Source organism: Pleurodeles waltl, chromosome 10 (genome assembly GCF_031143425.1).
Source record: "Pleurodeles waltl isolate 20211129_DDA chromosome 10, aPleWal1.hap1.20221129, whole genome shotgun sequence".
Lineage (NCBI taxonomy): Eukaryota > Metazoa > Chordata > Amphibia > Caudata > Salamandridae > Pleurodeles > Pleurodeles waltl.
Window position 1 is genome coordinate 629,669,360 of NC_090449.1, and position 23,484 is coordinate 629,692,843.

At 42.5% G+C, this 23,484-nt stretch overlaps 1 protein-coding gene and 1 long non-coding RNA gene across 15 annotated transcripts in view; one reads left to right on the top strand and one right to left on the bottom strand.

The window, feature by feature from the left end:
- KMT2C (lysine methyltransferase 2C) overlaps nt 1-15,071 on the bottom strand; it is a 1,516,687-nt gene extending 1,501,616 nt beyond the window's left edge. For 5 of the 10 annotated variants that reach the window (XM_069211116.1, XM_069211118.1, XM_069211117.1 and 2 more), the window contains exon 1: nt 14,674-15,007. In XM_069211116.1, coding sequence (XP_069067217.1) covers nt 14,674-14,810 — 137 coding nt within the window. In that variant the 5' untranslated portion in view covers nt 14,811-15,007. Of the gene's footprint in view, nt 1-14,673 lie in introns of all 10 variants that reach the window. The other 5 variants (XM_069211124.1, XM_069211114.1, XM_069211120.1 and 2 more) reach the window with 4 other exon arrangements.
- A 69-nt stretch (nt 15,072-15,140) lies between these two features.
- The window catches only part of LOC138261774 (uncharacterized), a 510,577-nt gene continuing 502,233 nt past the window's right edge, over nt 15,141-23,484 (top strand). For all 5 annotated transcript variants that reach the window (XR_011199148.1, XR_011199147.1, XR_011199146.1 and 2 more), the window contains exons 1-2: nt 15,141-15,260; nt 18,225-18,272. This is a non-coding gene — a long non-coding RNA (uncharacterized lncRNA). The remainder of the gene's footprint in view (nt 15,261-18,224; nt 18,273-23,484) is intronic.

The window sequence follows — 23,484 nt, forward strand, 5'->3', positions numbered from 1 at the left end:
AATCCTTTGAAGGGTCTCAAGAATGTGGGGAGTCAGGCAGCTGCAGAGGGGAGGCAAGGACAAAGCTGGGAATGGAACCGGTGTGTGGAACACTGATTAACTCCTTAAAATATCTGTATGACGTATATCATTATTTACACACTTTATGTATCCTTTGATGTACGAGTATAAATATCACTGTTAAACGCTTCATGCTAGCACACTTTACTTCGGGCCTGGGATGCCAGTGGTAAACCTGTCCTCTTTGCTGCAGCAAAAATAAACAGACCTTTGGTCATTGATTTTTCACTCCGGCTCTCCGTGTCAAAAACTCCTTTGTAAATGCATTTGTAGGTATCTGCAAATATGTGCATCTGACAGCTCCCAATGGGACCAAGGTGAATCTAGCAAAGAACATAGCTCTTTTTAAAATAGCTTACATTTGTATTATTATAGACACTTTCAAGAGCCAAAGGAAGGGTACCCGACTAACTGAAGCATGAAGTGAATCCCCAAGGACATCATAGGGGGCAAGTCCCATCCCTAAAGCCAGATAATGGAATGAGAATACTTTCCACACCATACACCTTCTAAGCTATCCCCCACCTCCCAAAATGTTCACCTTACAAATGCGCTTACATATTATTGCACCCCATTCCTTCCCATTATTTTCCTGTCATCCCAAACAGCCCCATTCTAATCCAGGCTCCACTCTGGGGTCCTCTTTCATGCTTTTTAACGTCTGTTAACCCCACTCCAACTGCCTAATCTACTTACAAGTCCCCTTCTTCATCAATCCTGGACTTTTTAATTTGCCTCCTTGTCCTCAATGAAGATTTGGGGAACCATATCTCACAAGGAGACCCAGCATATGCCCAGTATTTCGAGTAGAATTGATTCTGCATGGGCCTTCCTATTTCAGCAGCCCAAATAACATTGGTCTATATCACATAAATTGATGTGTTACACTGCTCAAATGGTGAGAAATAATTTTAACCACCATTTTATTACTGATCTACCCGTATCCCGTGGCAGTGGCCCTTAGCGGGCTATATTTGGTGTGTTTTCCTGCAGTATGAAGCATAACTTAACCCCTTTGGTGCGCATGACTGAATGGTTCTGTCATACACACCAATGGGGAACGTCAGAGGCAAATCATCTGATGAAGCCTCTCTCTCTCTCTCTCTCTCTCTCTCTCTGCGAATTAAGTGCCTATTTTAGAGGAGGTCACTGATGTCCCCATAGTGTAGCAAAAGGCATCTGGATTGCAGCCTGGGGCCAAAAGCCTTCCCATTGGAAGAGTTAAAGCCTAGGTTGCCCCAAACATGGTGCAGCCAGTGTTGCCTGCTTTTACTGGTGTGGCAGGATGTAGAATGCATACTGAAAACTTTTTGCCTATAAATTTATTTCAGTTGTTTATGGACGATATATTTTTGGATGACATTGTTGAACAGACTCATTTGTATGCTGAACAGTATTTAAGGGACAACAGTGCCAGAATTAAGCCCCGCTCTAGAGCTACCAGGTGGACTCCCACAAATCTGGATGAGATGAAGTAGTTTTGGGGTTTAACTTTTTCTATGTGTTTGATAAGGACGCTGTTGCGATCTTCATATGGGTCTACTAGTCCCTTGATGGCAACAGCTATATTTCCTGCAACCATGAGTCGTGAACGGTATTTGCTTCTGCTTCAGATGCTGTATTTTGTTGATAATGCTTTAGCGTTGCCACAAGGTCACCTTGATTGTGACCGTCTTTTAAAGATTCAGTCTGCCCTTGATCACTTTGTAGATCAGTTTTCAGAGATCTATGTACCAGGGAAAGAAATAGCTGTTGACAAGTCTTTGGCCCTGTTAAAGGGCTGTTTGTTTTTTAGGCAGTACATTCCTAGCAAGAGGGCAGGTTATGGAATTAAGATGTATATGATGTCTGAGAGTGGGACTTGACAGGTCTATAATTTCAGGGTGTACACTGATAGGGATTCCTGTATTTGTCCCCTTGGTTGTCCGTCCACTTTTAATATTAGTAAGAAGATTGTGTGGGAACTTGGTCGTGGATTTTTTAACAAAGGCCACCATTTATATGTAGATCACGTCTATACTGGTGTGCAATCGTTCAGGGCATTGATCAAAGTGGACACTGTTACTTGTGGCACAATCGGCTCCAGCCGTAAGGTAACCCAAGAGAGCTTGTTTATAAAAATAAAAATAAAACTTGAGCTGGGACAGTGCAGTGCTTTGTGTAGTGATGAACTTCTAGCTGTGAAATTTGCAGACGGGAGAGATTGTAGTGAATCCTACTTCATTTTTAATGGGATAACAGGAGTTAGCTTAGCCTTTGGCTTGCAGACTTGTGCCCCCATCACCTAGTGACTTTTAATCTACTTAGCTTGCTCTGTCTTAGCACATTTAATTATTTATTTCTTCTAAGATGGCTGCCTTGTTTATAGTTAGGCCACTTGTTATGAGTTACATTATCAGTGTCACCGCGCTAAGGCGTCAAGATCAAGCAATAAAGACAAACAAACAGTAGGTGTTCACACTTAGGGATTTTCCCTCTCTATACTTTCGAGGGACTGTTTATATTAATTGCCGTCCCAAGCATGTCTGTTAATCTATTGCTTGGGAACACACCTACGTCAGGGGTCCTTTTAGATCTGTATAAATACATCGCACTTTAGACAGATAATCAGAGGGATTCCGACCATAGGGCATTGCCACCATCGCTGATATCGATGCTGCAGTCGTCTTGACGCTGACCCAGTCTTCGTGTCCCCGCGGCGTCTGAGATAGAGACCTCATTCCAAAATAACGAGGGTTGAGGACTCCTCTCATGGACATGGCATTGGCAGATTAGGTTTAGCAAACCCAGCTCTCCTTTAGGTAGGAGGTTAGGCATTTCATATTAGGGCATATTACATCTTGTATGTCTTGTCTATGTATTGCAAGATGGTGGGGGTCTTCGTAATAATGGCTCTCGTCTTTACAATTCTGTTTCTTGCATTATTCATTATCCTAATCATTGCAGCCCATGCAACTTATCGCAAATTGCAGTTATGTTGAATAAAAACTATTGAAACTTTACTGAATCTTTGTCATTGCCTGTGTTTGTATGAGGCATGATATATCTGTGAGAAAGGGGTAATCTCCGTTTAACCACGACACTCCCTGAGATGTCTTTTTCTCGAGTCCATGCGTAAAGACTGCCACAAATCACCTTTTACTATTGTGTTTCTGGTGAGGTGCTGCTAGTGAGCCGGTAAGGTTGGGACAACAGTTGCGACTTGTTGTAAGAAAGGCATAGCCGCCTACAAGCAAAAGTACTGTCACCCTTTAACCAGCAGTCTTGCCAAGAGCTAGAGTCCAAACTACGACAAGATGTCTACATACTGGCTACTAACCATGATGAAAGTACTTCACATGTGACTGTTTGGGGTCAGGTTGCTGAAGAGTGCAAACCTGTGTGCATTTTAGACCTCAATAGGCACAGGGGTGGTGTTAAGGTAAATCAGAGGTTGTAACCTTACACTGCCGTTTATAAGGCTTACATTTGGTATAAGAAGTTGGATATCCATCTGTTTCACTCAGCAACCTTTAACACTTTTCTTGTGTTCAAAGATTGTTCTCTACAATCTGAGATGACATTTGTTCAGTTTCAGCAGTCTGTGATAGGCAACCTAGTTGTAGTGGAACATGCAAGCGTTCCTGGAGTTGGAGTGGTGACGGATGTGGCTAGATTGAAAGATCTCCACTTTGCTGATCACATTCCTCCCACACCCAAAAAAGGCTTTCCAGTAGGATTTGTAGAGTCTGTATGAGAACAGGCACGGGGAAGAAGAGTTGTATGTTCTGACTCAACTGTCCTCCTAAACCTGGGCTGTGTGCCCGCTTGTTTCAGAATGTACTACACCCAAAAGAAGTTTTAAGAGCTACTGACAGTGTAAAAGTAAACTGCTTGTTTTTATTGTTTTATAATGTTTTGTTCAGTTTCACAGTTGGCATTAGTGTCATGTATTTAATTAGAGCTTTTTGTGTTCAGTTTTGTATTCACCTACAATTAGTTAGCATTTTCTTTTTTGTTAAAAACAAATGCAATGTCGGTGAGCATGGACTGGAGCTTGACTGGAGGTGTGCATGGAGTGGCACTATTCTGACGGTGCGCGAGTAGTGACTTGCTGCTGGTCAGTACACACACTGCTTGCCAAACTCCAGTCCACACGCTCCACCAGCTGGTGTGATTAATGTGTCAGGTATGTGGGTGCATGAAAATGATGAGCTGTCTGTGGATTACTGTAATATGCTTGGCCTACGGGCAGCAAAGTGAACAGTCCTGTGTGCGCCGCGTATGAAAGATCCATGACTGGACTGTAAAGAGGTTGGTTGCTTGACACGGATTTACAGCTCATGAGCTGCGAGTCATTGGTTCCGTTTTTTTTACCTTTCATTAATTAAGAGTGCATTTAATTTCGGTGAAATCTCATTAATAACATTTTATATATTAAACCATCGCTCACCCTCGTACCAAATCCAACCAGTATATGTGTCTAAAAATAATGGTGGGTAGCCACAAGATATTTATTTCACTGCACCGGCACAAATTTCCTACCACTCAGCATTCCCCTCAGTCCCCTGATAAAATGATAACTCACTTGTGCGGGTGGGCCAAGTGCCTGCAGAAGGGAAGGCCCAAAAACGTGTAGAGATTGAGGGGGCACCAAAGCGTGTTCATAAGTTCAGTATTTTTTTTATACTTTGAAGACTGACTCTGCTTTGGGCACCCACACAAGTGAGGTATTATTTTTACAATGAGAGACTAAGGGGAACGCTGGGCGGTAGGAAATTTGTGGCAGAGTGGTGATCCCATGCAGAAATGTGAGGAAAATGTGATTTATTTATTTTAGCTAAATTTGAGGTTTGTAGGAGAAAAAAAAACAACATTAGGGGATTCACACAAGCCACACCTCCCTGGACTCCCCAGTCTCCAGTTTGCAGAAATGCCTTGGTTTGGCGTTTGGTAGGTTTACCTAGATGGCCACAGATCCCGGGAACCAAAAACGCAGGTGCCCCTCTTGCAAAAACAGGTTGTTTTGTAATAAGTAATTTTTATGTCGCCACAATACGATTTGGGCCCTTCCCTTGTGCGGGCACACAAGTGGGATAGCATTTTTATTGGGAGACTTTGGCGGGGGGCTGGGTCATAGGAAAGTCGTGGCTCCTCTCGGGTTCCAGCGCTTTGTATCACATAAATGAGAGGAAATGTAATTGTTTTTTTTTTGTTTTTTGGGGGGGGGGGGGGGGGAGGGGGAGGGAGGGCGGGTTGTGCTTTGTTTTGTTTTTTAGAGAAATTGAGGTTTGCAAAGGATTCTGGGTAACAGTACCTGGTGCAAGCCCAACAAGTCACCCCATCCTGGATTCCCCCAGGTGTTTTGTTTTTAAAAATGTATAGGTTTGCTAGGTTTCCCTAGGTGACGGCTGAGCTACAGCCCAAACTCCACAGCTAGGCACTTTGCAAAAAAAAAAGTCCGTTTTTGGTGGAAAAATGTGATGTGTCAACGTAGCATTTGGAGCCGTTTACTGTTGCAGGCCGTAGGCCTACCCACACAGGTGAATTACCATTTTCATAGGGAGACTAGGAGGAAACAGAATAGCAGAATAAGTGTTTTTACCAATTGTCTGCCTCTGCATTTGTGCCTTCCACATGTAATATAGTGTGTATGAAAGAAGTCATTTTGAGAACTGTCCTCTAACTCCGTATCTTGTGCCCATTTCGGAAACATAGGTTTCCCTGATACCTATTTTTCATTCTTTATATTTTACCAAATGAATTGTTGTACACCTGGTACACAATGAAAACCCATTGTAAGGAGCAGCTACCTTACTGGCTCTGGGTAGCATGGGTTCTTAGAGAACCTACAAGCCCTATATTTCTCTGCAACCGGAAGAATCCAGCAGATGCATTGGTATATTGCTTTCGTCATGGTTAGAAGTTACAGATGAAAACAGACTCAAGTGGCTGTTTCTTTCAACTCAATTTCATTTCAACTGTTACTTTCTATAGGAAAATCTTGAAGGATCTACATAAATGTATACCTTTCCGGGATCCACCATTAGTTTTATACCCTATTCTACCAGTAACTGGAATGAGGTTGAAATGAAAGCATCAACAAAAAAAAACAAAAAAAGGAGAAATGGGGTATGTCCAAGTAATATGCCAAAACTGTGTAGAAAAAAATTGTTTTCTGGCTCAAATCCGCCCGTTCCTGAAAGCGGAGTATTTTAGCACCATAAACCCTTTTTGTTGGTGCCATCTGCAGGGAAAAACAGATGCTTTCTTCTGCAGCACATTTTCCCATTGCCCCACCCAAAAGAAAAAAAAATGTTGCTGTATTTTGTCTAATTTCTCAGTCCCCTCCAGGGGAATCCACAAACCCATGGTACCTTTAGAATCTGCAGGATGCAAAAAAGTAGCAGAAAAAACAACAGGGGCTTCTTTGACTTTGCCTCCACTTGTCAACAAAAATACTGCTGCACGTCTGCAGAACATACTAAAAATCCAAGCATGGATCGAGGTTCAAGAACGAGTCGGCTAACATGCTCCCCAATGACAACGGTAGCATTTAAAACTAAAAACCCACAAAGAACGGTCGGTTGATGTGTTTACATTTACTACGTTATTGTCGATAAGCTTACAAGTAACAACTAAATTTAAAGAGGAGTGTGGCAAGTCTCATATCACTCGCAGGTCCCCTCTTTCACTTGAACACTAGGCATGAAAAGTGGCCCCTTATGATGAAATACACTCACTTCTACGTTTTTGTGGGTTTGCATTGTAAAGACATTATCAAAGTTCACAGTTAGGAAAAAAGGACCCCCAAAATACCTGCTTGAGTATATGCTGCATTTAAAGCTTTAACAGTTAGGTTTACGGAAGTGTTACACAATTTGTATAATCACAATCGAAAAAGATGTAATTTATTTTTATACAACTAAAATTACTGAAAAGCAAGTCGAATAAAGTGCTAAGCAGTCAATACTAGACTTATGTCTAACATTCCCCATGATACATCGATTGCATACACAAGACTGCAAACCTGTACGGCAAAAGTTTGATAGTTTAACTGCGAGAAATCCTCTCATGCATTTCCAATACTGTCCATAAACAACGTGCCCTATCAGTAAAATACGCGAAGAATGAACATTCACAAGTCCGAGAAGCAAAAAGAACTTTGCGGCCTGCGCATGAAGAGGGGCTACATAAACTTTAACGCCTGCTCACTGTCAGAGGGGGTGTCTGAGCAAAGCCCTGGCTGACAGGCTTATAGGTAAGGGCTGTCCTGACACACACTCTGCTCCTAACTGTGACAGCGTACAAATCACTTCATCTCCATCGAAAGGGTTTACTTAAAATTAATAAATTACTGTTATCGGATTAAACAATTTACACATCATCTAAAATATTAACAGTGCACGTGATCTGAGTGTGCCCTATCTGCCAGTGGATCCTCAGATACAATGTAAGTAACTGCATACGGGGGAAAAAGGAAAGTTAAGCTAAAGCTTTCGACATTTAACTTTAATGAAGTTATCTCGTCTGCCTGATTCTAAAATAGCGCCCTGAGCAGAAAGCACGGAATAACACTGTAACCGGGAGCTAAATATCTAGTATTGTGTAATGTGGACATAGAACTGCTTGCAAATTTCCTAAAACGACTTCGCAATGAGGGAAACCCATTAGAGAATCAAAGCTAACTTCTGAATGGCTTCCTTGGAGAGTTTACGCAAACTAGGCGTGGCTTTTAAACAGCCTACAGAGGATTAAACAATTTGGGATTCGGAATCTTGTACCGCAGGCAAGCATGGAGAAATGAAAAGCAAAGCCTGAACCGTGCTGCTAACGAGCTGAAATATGGCGTTGAGATTATGTGGGCGGGGCAAACTGCTTCTAGTCACAGCACCCATGCAGAGTGCATTATTTAACTCAATGAGGCACACCCCGAGACTCTCTCACCTCAAAGCGTGCTCACCGCGCAGAGTTCACCTCCTCGCGATGCACTGTGGGCCTTTTATTACTGGTCAAAGAGCAGTCTTGGGCTCCCTTACCTCAAGAGGTGATCGCATCCTTAAAATGCAATGTGGGTGTTCATTTGACTTTGAGGCGACTTCTGATGCTTTCTTACCTCGGTCTGTACATTGTGCGGAGCTAACTTCATTCAGATAGATGCACTGTGAGGCTTTTATTCCTCACTGAGGCGCACCATGAGGTTCTTACCTCAACACGTGTGCCTCTTGTGCTCTGCGTCAGAAAGAAAGGTTTTGACAGTTACCTGTGTGGTTCGGCCACTGTAGCCACATGTGCTAAAGTGAGATGAAGACTTTGGATGTTGTGTTCTTCACAAACGGATGGTTTTCCCAGTGCATAGGGGATAACTTGGACCAGGAGGGCATGTATGTGTGTCCAGTCATTACTTTATGCTTCCTAACTCTGAGTTGATCAACAGACCTTGCTGGTGTACTAATAGCCAAGCACTGGACAGACTGCTCACCTGATAATAGTTTCTATCAAAAGTACTTAATTGAGCACTCTATTCGCACGCACATTATCGCGTTTCTTTCCATAATCCTGCATCCTCATATTGCATGTGATCTCAAATAGCAACCTCTATACATTTCTAACTCCGGCAGCTGACCTATAGTTAAACTTTGATTGCTGGTGCTCCTCTTTCAAATGGCCCTCTCCTACCCTTACAACCATGGCAAGCTTCCTGCCTCTGAGGACAACCTCTCTAAATCACATGCCTTAATTTCTATTAATGTATTTCTGAAAATTGCACCCAACTCATTTCAAAGATTACAACCTCTCCTCTTCTGAAAAGGCATACATATGCGATCAACAACACCTAATCTCCTCTAGCTCAACTATTAAGCCCATGAACAGTCTGCATGAGCTCATATCCCCCACCCCCCACTAATGACAAACTAATTAATTTGATCTACCACAAACTGAAATGAATGCACTACTTTAAAATGGGATCATCTCTTTGGGGAAATATTGAATGATATTTTCTCTACATCTTAAAAAGTAATGTTTTGACTTTGTCGTGCTTATCTTTATTTGATAGTGATGGCTTATCACAACATGATTTTTTGGTTCAGATACTTAATTTTATACCATTGGGATGTACGACTTCTTTTACATTATCACTTTGGTTGTATGATGGTGTTCTTCTGCGGTTCAGAGTTACCTATTCATTTTTCACATTCTGCACTTCTGTGTTTTTCTATTAGGGTTCAGATGGGTCTCAAGTGTTCCCAGAACATGACTTTTTATGCATTTACATCATTGAGGTAGTCTTGTTTAAAACGAAACCCATGTTGGCTGTGTTTTGGATTGCATATCATACTGGGACATTAACCATATTTGTGCAAAGTGTATTGAATATACTATGAAGATATTTAATGTCTCAGTTTTTCCCATTTCTATATATAGTTTTGTAACATATGGTACTGGCTGGATAAATATATGTATGCTCATTTTTTTGATAATACAATTAATGAACACATATTCAATATTTCCAATTTCCATAGGGTCGGGGGGGTAATAAATGAAAATTTCACAGGATCACCCATATTGCCCCTTCACTTCTAGAAGTAACACATACATATATATATATATACACACACACACATTATATATATATATATATATATATATATATATATATTATATATATATATATATAAAAATCAATCAGCTTCCATCTAGACTGCCCATGGCAGATCGTTAAAACAAGTTATTCTAACCTAAAAAAGAAGTTCTGCAATAGTCATCAATGAGGGGGAGAAACACACACACCCCACACTTTTTCGCATGATATCATGACTGACTATTCTTTAGTGATGCACATACGAGGCAGGGATTAGAGTTTACAGGTGGTAGTTACACACATCCTAAACAAATAAGGATTTACCCATTACCTCCGATGACATGTGATTACCAGGCAAAAAAAGATGGTAGCTACCAGAGTGGATTTTTGCTTTTAGCATTTCTTTTGTAAGGCACCTACCCAACCTTGCCATTGCTACATACTACAAAGATAAAGGAGGGCTGACAGCAACGAAAGTCACAGCAAATTTGATGGCAAGGCATTTAAGAATGACCTAGGTCCTAGGCCATATGCTTGCCAAAACGAAGTGTCAGGACGAGGTCCGCAGCTTTTATGAGATGTCAGTTCTTCCGCACATGATATGATTTTAATATATTAATTAAACGTGTGGTTAAAAAAACTTAAATCCTGTGCTACCCATAGCATACCCCCAACCAATATTTTGGTGTCTCTCTGTGAGCTTTCTATTATTAAAGCCGAATAGAATACATAGTAACAGATTTGCACCTAAAACAAACAAACCTAATGGCCTTGCTAAAGCTTGTTAGCAGTATCAGATAAATGAGAATCAACAAATGTAAGTGACAATATTTCAATTCTGGAAACTTGAGGCTGTGATTTAAACATTACTAAGGTCTGTGGGGGGGGGTAAACTTCAGGGTGTCTCAATCACTCCTGTTATTCACTTTATACTTTCCTTTTCAGTTTTCACCAATCTTCCACCTGCATCTCACATCTCATCCCTTTCCTGCTCAGCACCAACTTTTCACTCTTCTGCATGTACTTGCTTCCATCTCCTTCACTTCAATGTCTCCCCACCCACACAATGTACTCGCCTGTAATCACATAATACAAAACAAGGACAACCCTATATGCTCACAGAGACCAGGATAAATATAAAGCATTAACAGTTCAACGGGACACATTCAAAACCTTTTATTGTTTTTAAGGAATCCACTTAATCGCACACATTTTTTTTTTCATAGTGCAGATATTGAGCCACGAAGGGAAGAAAATAACAAAATAATTAACTGCTGGTCATTTCTATCAATTACATATATTAACAAGTCATATGCTGTAATATGTGAATAGGTGACCAAGTGCAGACAGTGCTCAAAAAGTAAACACATTTACAATACATATACATTAAGACACTGTATAATTCCCCTGGTTTTACACACTTGCATAAACAAATATTTGGGTCCTGAAGGGCACTTCACAGTCCCTACTTTTATCATTTCATCTGAAAACCAAGTGCTGGGGTGGTGGTGTCAACGTTTCCACCCAGTCTGAATTTAAGTGGCTCCTCCAGACCAAGTCATTTGACCATTGAACCCATGAGAGTCTGGATGTGTCTCTCTTATAGTTCGCCATAAATCTTAGGTAATCAATACACTGCCTGATGTGGAATTGTGTCTCACTCCCAAAATCGTAAGTTGCACACTGAGTATTCTTGGCGACAAACTTAGAAGCGGATGTCCTCAACGCTCACAGATTTTCGCTGTGCAGCAGAATTGGCCTGCAATGTTAGGAGTGGGACATAATTTCATATCTAGCAGTGTAATGATTACCTAGGGTTGTGCGACAGACTGCAAGAGAGACGCATACAGACATGTGGATTGAATGGCCAAATGACTTGGTCCTGAGGAGACGCTTAAACTCATACGGGGTGAAACACTGACACACTCAGCTTGGTTTTCGGATGAAATATCAGTAGGGTCTATAAAGTGCCCTACAGCATCCACATATTAATGAATAGTGTGCAAAACCATGGAAAATATATAGGGGGTCATTTTGAGTCTGGCAGTCAGAAAAGGCAGTCCGCCAAACTCCAGCGGTCACGTTGCCGCCAGTTCGGCCGCCTTCCAGCAGGCCCCATCATGAGTTCCATGCTGGTCAGCGGGCAAAAAACACCCCAGCCAGAAACAGCCCACAATACAGACGCCAGCTCATAATTGAGCCAGCAGCAATGCTGCGGTGCGTAGGGTGCACTAGCACCCATCGCCCTGTTCAGGAATGCGGGGCTCACCATGGGGGTCCCTGCACTGCCCACTGCCATGTAAAACCTGGCAGAAAGGGTGTTCGTAGTCCCCAGGCTGGTGCTGCTTGCACAGCTGTCCTGGTATATTAGGACCAGCAGTACCTCCTGTGAAGAAGAAGAAGAACTGGCAACTGCCACTGTTGTAATTACCCCCATAGTGTCTTAATGTATATGTATTGTAAATATTTTTACTTTTTGAGCACTGCGTCGTCTACACTTGAACACCTATTCACATATTGCTGCATAAGATCATTATTATATGTAATTGACAGATACCACCCTTCCTGTCTCAATAGCTACAAAAAGTTGTTAGATTCCTTGAAATCAATAAGAGGCCTCCAAGATTCTGAATGAGTCCCAGAGGACTGTTTATGCTTTTACTCACCTGTAAGCACTACATTTGTTTTTTAAACTCATGCCATATCAATATTTCCACTGCATCTACCTTCTTCACATACAGAATCACAATTGGCATATGTGGCCATTACAATGTGTGATATGCAGAGAACAAGGACTTGATGAGCATGTATTCTAAACACATTTATGACCTACTGACACACAGTTTAAGAAACTAACACTGTCTTCAGTCTCAACTCCAAGGCTCTCAGTCATAGCATGTTATATGGACCCACCCACAATCTAAAAACTCACACGGACATTTAGGTGACAATTTACAGGACTCATACTAATGCAATATGCTACATGGGAAAAAAGCAAATAATTTATGGAATGCAAGATTAAGTAAAACAAGTGAAAAGCAAACAGGAACAACATTTCTGACGTGGATCACTGTATCCGTGACTCTTAACTTTAGGAACACAATCATTTTTAAAGACATCTTGCAGCAAAAGCATAAAAGTACGATAGAGTCTCTTCAAAATTCAAAAAGTGTATTTAATTAACATGTAGAACCATTTCACCTTAGTACATAGGATTATATCAGTGCATTGAAAGGGTTTTTTTTATTTTTACAAAAGTGATATTTTTTTTTTTTTTTTTTTTAGAACATTCATGCCTCACCCCCATCCGGAAACCAATGCCGATAGTGACGTTAAAGGCAAGTAATTTCTTATGCGCACTCTGTGTGTCCGGGGTTCCTATTATATTGCCTAGGATCACACCATATGTGTTAAGTGGGGAAGCCTGGATTAATCACAGGTTTCTGGTTTCACGTTGAGAAATGTAGCCACTACATGTACATGCTTCACTTTCCCTACACTAAACTTACTGTCTCTTCTCGCCCCCAACCTCATACTGACACCCTATCGGCATCAATGCAGCCCTCGGTCACATCACAGGCCAAACAATTCGGCCCCTGGGAAAGTGTGTGAGGATTCGCTGCCACTCTTGCCCACACTTAACGGGCATGTTCTGTTATGCCTGCAGTGTTTCATGTACACGTAAGATAACAGTAAAATGAAACAAGCTTTTGCCTTAAAAACGTGCAGTGACGCAGTCAGTGTCTCCTGATAAAATGAAAGGTAAACAGTGACTATAAGGCTCTTGTGTAAAACGCCGCAACCCCCCCCCCCCTTTTACATAGAATACATCAAAAGACCTAAGTGCCGATCTGTTAATTCAAAACTCAATTAGGCTTTTCAATAATTATAGAAGCACGAGGAAACTATGAGTTTAACGAGTCAAGTTCGTAATGCTGTCTCAATACGCCTTTCACAACCACTGTAACAAATTTAGCACAGCCACCCACTACAGATTAAAATACGAACCTTTACATACAGTGATGTGAATTTCACAACGCCATCTTGAAATTAAGATCTGTCGAGTTAAAACTGCATAACAGGTTTCATGTCTGAAAGCCCTGCCAACTTATTTGAAATCGATTTCTCATCGTATGTAGTAGCATCTACATAAAAGCCGAGATAAGCAACGCAGTGCTCCAACGAATAACCCCTCTCACATGTTAACTGTTCTCAAGAGATACCTGTGATTATCGCAGTCTGAAAACAAATCGAGCCACTGCTCTACTTTAAAGAAGCAAACCAACAAGTCCGGGTGAGCCCCTGCCGAACTTCCGCGAGCTCGTCCATTGTATTCCTGGAGCCCAGGAATTCGAAGTCTAGGAGCTCTTTGCCAGTTTTCCAGAAACACCAAGCAACAAATATGAGACATGACTGAAAGTAAGGGTCTACCACTGAAGAGGAATAAAGTTAAAAAAACATAAGGTCCGATAGGTGGGAAGAGGCCATCGAAAAGGTTAAAGGCACTTGCACGGAAAGAAAAAGGAAGGTAACAAGAGAATCCCTCTACGAAAGGAAACGAGCTTACTCTCCATCCCAAAGATAAGCGAGGGAAGAGAATAGACCCAAAAGGAAGGTCAAAAGCAAGAGTTTCCTGAAGAAGAGGCAATGCCCCCGTAAAGAGACACAACTTGACAAGAAACGGAATCCCAAATTTGAAGAAAAAAAACATATATGAAAGGGGAAAACAGAACGAATATGACCGCTAAACCGAAACGAAAACGAGTTTTGTGGTCAACAAAAAGTTTGAAAAAACTGGGAACTCAAGAGACAAGTGTAAACAATCCATTCAAGTTCTTGGAGGCTGACAGAAGGTGTGCTCAGAAAAGGAAGTCTGTCTCGAGAACATTTAAGGGGCAAAATAAAAGGAGAGGAGGGCAATGCGAGAATACATGTATAAGAGGGGTGAACCAGACTGACCCCTCCCGCGCTCTCCGAGAGCAGGCACCACGTATTGCCGTGAGAAAAGACATAACCTCCTGCTACTTTTACTCCCACCATTGAGCACTTACTTCCTGCGGCTCCGCTGCACCGGGGGCGCGCCATCTTTACGGGGCCTGCCCCGGGGTCTTTTGTCTGACACGGCTGCGACAGGGGGCGGGGAGGGGGGTCCGCGCTCCAGGCTGCTGGGATCAGCCTCCGAGGACATCCTGTGCAGGGGGGAAGCAGCAGCATCTACCTGCGGCCCGGCACCGCCGCACTCTGCCGGGGGGCATGGGGGGACTTCTCTCAGGGTCCCCCGGGGGCGCCCTTCGTCCCCGGCTTGTCACGCTCAGTCCAAGCCTTTCTCTTTAAACACTGTCGCAATGGCTCCTGCCGGGCAAGTCCGTGCGACACATACACACTGTCCCCCCCCTTCAAAAAAAAAAATGCACGGTCACACTGCGCATGCGCAAACGCCGCTCACGACACCACCCGGCGACCGCGCCGCTGGTACGTCATGTAGTCTGGGCAGAGAGAGGGAGGGTGAGCAGGAGGAATCCCGCGAAAAACCCGGAACACGAAGTCCTACAGATCCGGACTGGGGCTACATGTCAGTGAAAGGCCAATTACAGGAGGCGGAGAGCCTCAGCGGTAGAAAGAGGACAGGGAAGGAAAGGTGCGTGTGTAAACAGAGCGCGCGTGGGAGGTGGGGTGGACCCGCCGGGGGAACGAAGATGGGAGGGGGGTCTGCAATGTTTCGTACAAGCAGGTGTATCTGTCTACAACCTGCAACAACGGGTGTTGCGCTAGAACCTAAGTGTGCGTATGAATTAATCGGTGTCCAACTATATGTTTCGACACCTCGTCAGGGGTAGTAAGCGCTATATAAATACTATTACAATAAATGTTTCTTGATCACACCTTCCCTACAAACACGCAAATTCAAATTATGCATACTAGGTAGTCCTCCGCGCGCGCAAAACACTATTTGTTTCTGTATTGAACTATCGATGTGACGTACAGCTGTTAGTAGTGTCATGTGAACTTAGTTCACGTGAAAGCAATAGAAGTGTACTGATATTGTTGGTTCTTATTTATGCGGTAAATTAGGATTTTCGGGTAAAAGGGCTAATTTCATGAATACGTAGAAAGAGTGGCTGGGTGCAGTAAAATAAGCCTTTTGCGCGAGGAGACTGGGGTTCTACCGGGGGTAAGAAGAGGTCTAGAAAGATGAACTTCAGCTCCCTGTTGACTCACCATCCCCCCAGTGAAAGATGGGCTTGAAAAAAACCCACCTAATACTAGTAAATGAGAAAAATATCTAATAGCAATCATGTACTCCTGTCACAGTTAACACTTTGGCCATTTTGAAATAATAACTTTCCACTACAGCTTCAATTAAATTGCATGACAATAGTCCAAAAGTAACATATGCATAATGCTTTAGCAAAAGATGTGTCGATGTTTACATATTACTTGGATGATGAACAGTGCTCATTTGTGTTAAAACGTTTGAGGTTGCGCTCCGCCTTTCAGTTCAGTGAAAGGCATTGTGACGCCGTATACTGTTTTTTAAAGCAAATTGGTAGTAATGCACTTCCTACATGACAGCCTCGATGCTTTCATCGTAGCTTGCGCTCCTTTCCAGACACCTGTCCGTCCGTCATACCTGGGACTGCAGCTGCTTCCCCTTGGTCTGGCTCCTGCCGCTACCCCACCCCCCTTGTGTCCAGGGTGAGGCAGTGGGCGGAGAAAGCCACTGCCTCCCCGGAGCTGGTGACATCGGGTTCCCTCTGGCAGGCCACGTTAGCTCTTGCTTGGTGACAGGCCGCGGGGAGGGGCAAGGTTTGGAGGCGGTTCGAAGCGCCTGTTTTCCGTGCTTATATAACAGCCCCAGGCAGCGCTGTTCGTTTCCCTTCCCCCATCCCCACTTCGGGCCAGAGGCACCTAGGGGGAGGAAGGAGGGGCACTGTACGCCCACAAAACCTACAGTGAAGCACCCTCCCAGCCTTTCACCTCACAGCCAGTCACATCCTGTCTCATACAGCAGTTGCTTTGCTCTAGTATCTGTAAAACAGCAGAATGTCTAGTGGAGGAAGTGTACTTTAACTCAAGATAATTTAAGCAGAAAAGCAACGCATTTCTAACCATTATAAAGTAAAGTATCATTGTCATAGTTCTAATTTCGCCGACAAAGGGATATCTGATCTTCCAATATCCTTTCGTGGCACCCAAGGTTTCTTAAAATAGGCTACTGAACTTTTTATGGCTTCTATAGGGAGAATAATACTTGGAAACTATATATACATCTACCCATTCTGCAAAAAGTGACTTTTCAGCCGAAAAGAGAGTAGACACCTGCAGAATCGCCCAGCCATGACATCCAAATGAAAAACTGTTAGTCCCCTACTCACAACCTTCCTAATTCGCAGGATAAAGTACGGTTATGTAACCAACACTGTCATATTTTCAGCCTCCCCTACAAGAACAAAGAGAGCGATGTTACCTAGATTAAATTATCCTTGGCTCTGTTAGTAAACAAAATAAATAGGGTTTGTATGTATTGGAAATGGGGATCCTTTTTTTCGTAAGAGCTGTGTAGGTGACAATTGCGCATGGCTCATGCATGTATTGCACTGACTTGTTTCCTTGCTTTGGGAGAAATGCAAAACGTATTTAATACAGTATTAGGAGTGACACTCAATGCGATATGGTTAGTCACATTCTTATTAAAAACTAAAAAAATAAGAGGGTAGATACTGTGAATCTACATGCTTTGTTTAAATATTATTTTTACAGTCGTAAGTAGAGTTTTCACATTCCTACCTCTTTCTTCAAAGTTTCACTCCCGGGGCCATTGATATTTGACTGCAGCTTTGAAAACTAGGTTAGGTCGAGAACCGCCCCGGATGAAATTGAGCCACACCCTGGACACGGTAGACATCTGCTGAATCTCAACTTGTATTAGTGTGGAGACAAGCACCGACTGTACACTTATTGCTTGTGTTGTCTGTCCCCTGTAACAGGATAAAAATGTCCCACAATGATTTGTTCATCCTCGCGGACACTGATTTAGAGTAGCGGTCTTCAAACTTTATAATGCGACGTCCCCAGTAGAAAAAAAAATCATCGCTCCACCCTGCTCTTAAGTTTTCATAGCTATTTTAATAAATTGGCAATGTTTCAAATATGTCTAGACGTATTTAAATATTGCAGTTAAGTTCTGTTACTGTTGAAAAATGCAATCAAATACATTATACCAAAGATACTGCTATGGTCAGGCAGGACTTACTAATGTGTTAACGTATGCACTGTGATTATTAGGGGTGGGGGTTTTGAAGAGTATTTGGAGTCTCTTTCATTTTGTCATACCCCAAGCTTGCATATAAATGACAAAACGTGTTAGTGAAGGCCCATTACAGGGTAGTTTGCTGCTAATCATTTTTTTTCAGCTTAACCAAAGCCCTGTTATTAGCATCATGCTTATTTTGGCCAGAGCCGGGTGCCCCCTCCCACCCTTTCCCTTCTGGATCATTTGAGGGACCCTTAGGGGGGGGCCCCGCCCAATTTGAAGACCCCTGATTTAGAGTTGTATTGCAGTTGCTCCTTTATTCTTAGTTGATGCTTTTTCTTCAAACAGATATTCGTAATGGCACGCGGAGCCAGTTGAGTCACTGCTTCCTGCCATGTAAGTATCCGGTGCGTTAGCGTGGATAGCTGCTGTCAGGTTGCACGTTACCTCCTGCATGGGGAGCAACATATCCAGATCATAAAGGGCGCTTTATGTTATAGTAGGACAGGTGATACTGCCCACTTTGACGTGCCCGTACCTCAGATTTGCCACCTTTATTTTACTTCATGAACAGCTTTTGTAGGAGTCCCCAGTACCCAAAGACATTCGCATTTTTGTTATTTAGCTGAGTTATTTTGCAAGAAAGAAGATTTTCTTAGCAAGAGAAGTTCTGTCAGTCAGACCGCTACTGTTTGCGAATTACCTAGAAATCCAAAGTATAAAGATGAAAATTACATTTTGAATTTTCTTTTTGACCGACAAGGGAGCCAAGCAAATCCTCTCCCCCTCCCATCCGCACAGACCATGTCTCTTTGTCTTAAATAGTTACCATTCCTGCCAAGTTTTCAGTGTGTTTGTGGATGACAGATCAATGTTATATGTGTGACACTGAGTGCCATTTTATCACAAGTAGATTTTTATTAGAAATTATATCTTCTGTGAAATGCAGTGTTTTGGAAACGTACAAGACCAACTGCAACATTTTGGATCTTTTACCTCTTTTACTAAATTGGCACGGGCTACCTGTCAGCTAAGCTAACTAAAGTTCTTCCCTATGGTGTTTCTATGGGGCCCGTGCTGATGAAACATTTCAGACCTTGATGGATGGTAAGTGACAGTCAGACCTAATATCATATAAAATGCCTGCCACCCGTCAGTGACTGAGTTCTGTAGTGGACGTCAGTATATGCAGCTCTTGACCATACTCCATGAACTTCAAAGAGCTTATAGCCCTTGTTTAGGGAGTTGCTTGATCTCCACACACCTCCAGAGCTGAACCACAGAAGTGAAGGGGCCTTGTTTTGCTTTTGTTAGTAGTGGGGGAGCGGGGTTTTCTATATCTCAATCTTCGAGTCTAATAATTAAATAACCCCTACCACTGGTCATATGGACCTTTGTGCATAGACAACGAGAAATAAGGAGCAAGCATCTACATAACAATAAATCATCAATGATTTTAAATTCAGTCAATACGGAGAGTTAGTGTGACTTAAAGGGTTTTGTTATCAGACATTTTAATATTTAATTAATTAATTAATTAGACATTAATCTTTAGGTTTCAGCGTTACAAGTTAATATAATCTATTAATCGATAATTATGAAATAGAACAAAATGTTAGTTGAAATCACAGTCAAAATAGTAGTAAGAAAACAGGCGTGTTCCATGAAGGAAATTGCCTAGTCTAAGTTAATTTAGGATTAAGAGAGAAAAAGGTGTTAGTTCAGAATTCTAATGAGAGAGATCTAAGCACAAGCATGATGCTTTTGCATTACAAGCAGGAAAGTATTCTCAGCTCAACAATATCAGCAGATACATAAGTAAAATATAAGCAAGGCAGCCCCCCATGAAGAGAAGACATCAGAAACTTCGAGATGAGTCTCCAGTCAGCAAGTCAGAAAAGGAATTGGGAATTTGGGCATCTTGGGGGTTCTGAGGACTGAACTTACTGCTCCAGGAACACCAGTAATATAAACTCACAAATTCGATGTTGCAACATTATTTTCTTTCGTCTTTTTTATCCTCCAATAGAATATCAGCAAACTCCTGGGAATAAGCATATTCCCCATTTTCTCACCCAAGCATAATAAACTTTTCAAAGATTTGTCCTTGAAAAGTTAAATTGTTTTCTTGCGGTCTAAATGCTTCTTCCCATGAATCATTCTTCCTGTCACTTTGTCTCCTCCCTCAGTGGACCTTACTATCAGTTGTATAATTTAAAAGAAGTGTCTATTTACTAGCTCACAGTAGGCTTCAGAAGTTGTAACATCTGCAGCAAAGAGAAGAAAACCATCTTGCACAAACAACTATGAAATGCAGAAACAGGCTTTTCGGTGTTAATGTATTATTTTTCCATTTAACATGGCATCGACTGTTAGGCTAACTTAATTCAACGCCTTATTCATGGGCAGGCTTAAAATGTTTAAGTGAGGTTAGCTGTTACAAATTTAGCATTTAGCATATATATTACTAAAACATAAGCTTGTGCACGCTATTATTAAACATGTTTTACAACGGATAAAATAAGCGACAGGAGTGGACAGACATATGGTATGATTTAGTATTAGATGGTACAAGGAAACTCTCCTAAGAGAAATTATGTTGTTGGTTGACTGGGGTGTGAACCCTGGTCAAGCAACAGCCACAATCCCTTGCAAGGTGAACCACACAATGTCACTAAATTAATCTGTGCTTAACCCTGAGCAGCTTAGCACAAACACAGTCTGGCTTAATTTAGAGGCAATGTATAAAGTAATAATTATGCAGCATACAAACAGTAAGAAAGAGAAAACACTACACAAGAAAAATCCCAAACCAACTTAGAAAATATGGAGTACATTTTATTGATTTTTTTTTACACCAAAATGTCTTTCCAGGTTCTTCACAGCAGCTTCAACCAACAACCCAATTTCTCACCTTGGTGTTCAGAGGTGTGGAACAGGACTTGGGTTTGTGAGTACCATAGAGTGATTTGTGTTACAAAAAGTCCCAGATAAACACTTTGGCATCCGAGTGACCCATTTTAAATCCTTCCTTAGTTTTCCTATTGGTCATTTCCCCCCTTTTTGTAAATTTAAGTGCCCTAACTTCCTTTTTATATCATGGAGATAAAGTCCTGCTACTTTGACACCATCAGCAGGACTGAGCTGTTGAAACTGTCCAAGCAGAATGGACTGGAAGCAGACAAAAAGGATACCAAGGTGAATCTCCAGGTGGCCCTCAGGTCATTTGAGGAGGTGCAGAGATAGAAGGCCACCTCAGAAGAAGATGAGGTGGATGACAATGAGAGGTAGGGAGTACAGACAGAGAAGGAGGAGAGGGAGGACCCAGCCCAGGGTCCTGAGCTGCCAGGAAAGCCCAACTAAACCCAGTGGATGACCTGAATGCCCCACATGCCCAGGATGGAGCAGGGAGCAGTGTGTCTACCAGGAGCATGACCCCACAGGGGCTGATGGACAGGAAGGAGGAGAGCAAACTCAAACTGGAACTAGCCAAGTTGAGACTAGAGAAGGCTGAGGCTGAAAGTGCCTTTGCAAAGTGAGACTGGCCATGGAGGAGAGGAGGATGGCCCATGAGCTCAGTCTCAGAGAGCAGGACTTGAGAGCCAAACAGATGGAATCCAGCAGTAATGCTCGCAGAATATCAGCAGCTTCCAAAGGAAAGGTGAGGGTTCACATACCCAAGGATGTGGTGCTCAGTTATATGGTGAGAAATGATATAGAAAAATGGTTCTCAGCTTATGAAGTAGGACTGAGGGTACACTAGGTCCCGACTACTGGACGGTAGTTTGTGGAGGTATATGCGCACATTGGGGAGGGACACACTCCTAACACTAAAGGTAGAGGACCAGACCAAGTGTGCTCCCATAAAGACCATTCTTCATACTAAATTTGGCCTGACCCATGAGAAGTACAGAAAAAGGTTCATGGACAGTGACAAACTCCCAAACCAGCCCCTGGTGGACTTCTTAAATTACTCCAGCAAGGCAAAGCATGTCTGGATGAGGGGCAGCAAGGTAGATGATTTCAATGAGCTGTACAACCTGAGTTTGAGGGAACACATGCTCAATACTTCTTTCACAGAGTTACACGAGCACCTGGTAGATTGTAAGCTGACTGACCCAAGGAAGCTTGCTGAGGAGGCGGACCTCTGGAGCAGAATCTTAAGCACCAAAGCCAAGGGTCCAGAACTAGTGGGACACCTCTTGGGGTTTCAGGACTCAATCAGCCTGAGTACAGGTGCAGGTTCAAGATGGCGGGAGCCTGTTATGTCTCTGTGGCTCTGAACAGGAGACCAACAAATTAGCCCTTGGAGTCACTTCTGGTAGTCCTGGGTGCAGGTGTAGATACATTGATCAACAGCAGGGCTCACCTCTCAGGTTCAAGGCAGGCTCCAGACAATAAAGCAGTCCATCTAGGTACAGCAGGAGTCTGACAGAGCGCACAGCAGGTCATAACAGAAGGCAGTCCTCTGAGAGTCCTTCTGGAGATCCAGTACTGAACTGAAGAATGTGTCTGAAGGTTCTATTTTTATTTCCTGGTGCACTTCTTTTGGAAGGTGGGAGAAGTTTCTGGAAAGGTTCTTTGAAGTGCTTGGAATTTCCTGACTCCTCTGGCTCCAAGCTGGCTGCAGTGCCAATACAGGGTTGTTAGGCCCTTTGTGTGAAGGCAGAGGACAGGCTATTCAGGTGTAAGTGTGACTGTGTTCAGCCCTGCCCCTAACCTCTACAAAGGCACACCTAATCCCTCTAATATGTGACTGTCTAGGATGAATTCGTAAAGCCTGTAAGCTACACTCAGTCACGAGACCCAAGACAGGCTACAGATACAAAAGACAGAACAAATCCAACTTTCTAAAAGTGCCATTTTCAAAATTATAATGGGAAATCTGACTTTACCATTAAAGAGGGTTTATCATTACAATTTTCATAGATTTCAAACATGACATATCTACGTCCTCTCAATTAGGAATTACAGCTTACTAAATGTAATAAGGAATCTCCAAGGTTATCTTATGGGAGGGTGGGCCTCACAGTAGTGAAACTAATTTGGTAGTTTTTCAGTACCAGGATGTGTAAAACTCAAAAGTGCAAGTCCAACCTTTTATTTACACAGCAGCCTGCCCTATGGGCTACCTAGGGCCTCCCTTAGAGCTGACATATGTAATAAAAGGGGAATTTAGGGCTTTTCAAGGAAGTTGAAATACTAACCTGCCATGGCAATGTGACACTGCATTCAGGCTACAGTGGCTGGCCTAGACAGGGTTTAAGGTGCTACTTCAGAGGGTGCCAGTGCTAGCATTTTATTAACAGACCCTGGATATATAATATACCACTCTACAAGAGAGTTAGAAGTAAATTACATATGTTAATTAGGTATATGCCAATCAAAATATGTTTAGGGGAGTGAGCACAAGCACTTTGGCACTGGTTAGCAGTGGTAAAGGGCACAGAGTGTTGGGCCAATAAAAGCAAACATCCAGAAGAAATTGGAAGTAAGTAGGTAAAAAGTTAGGGGGAAGACCGCTCCAAGACTGACCCATCTAATACCCCCTATTTCTGGTAGAAGTTTCAAAGGAGGCTGATAATCAAACATTTTATAGCAAACACGA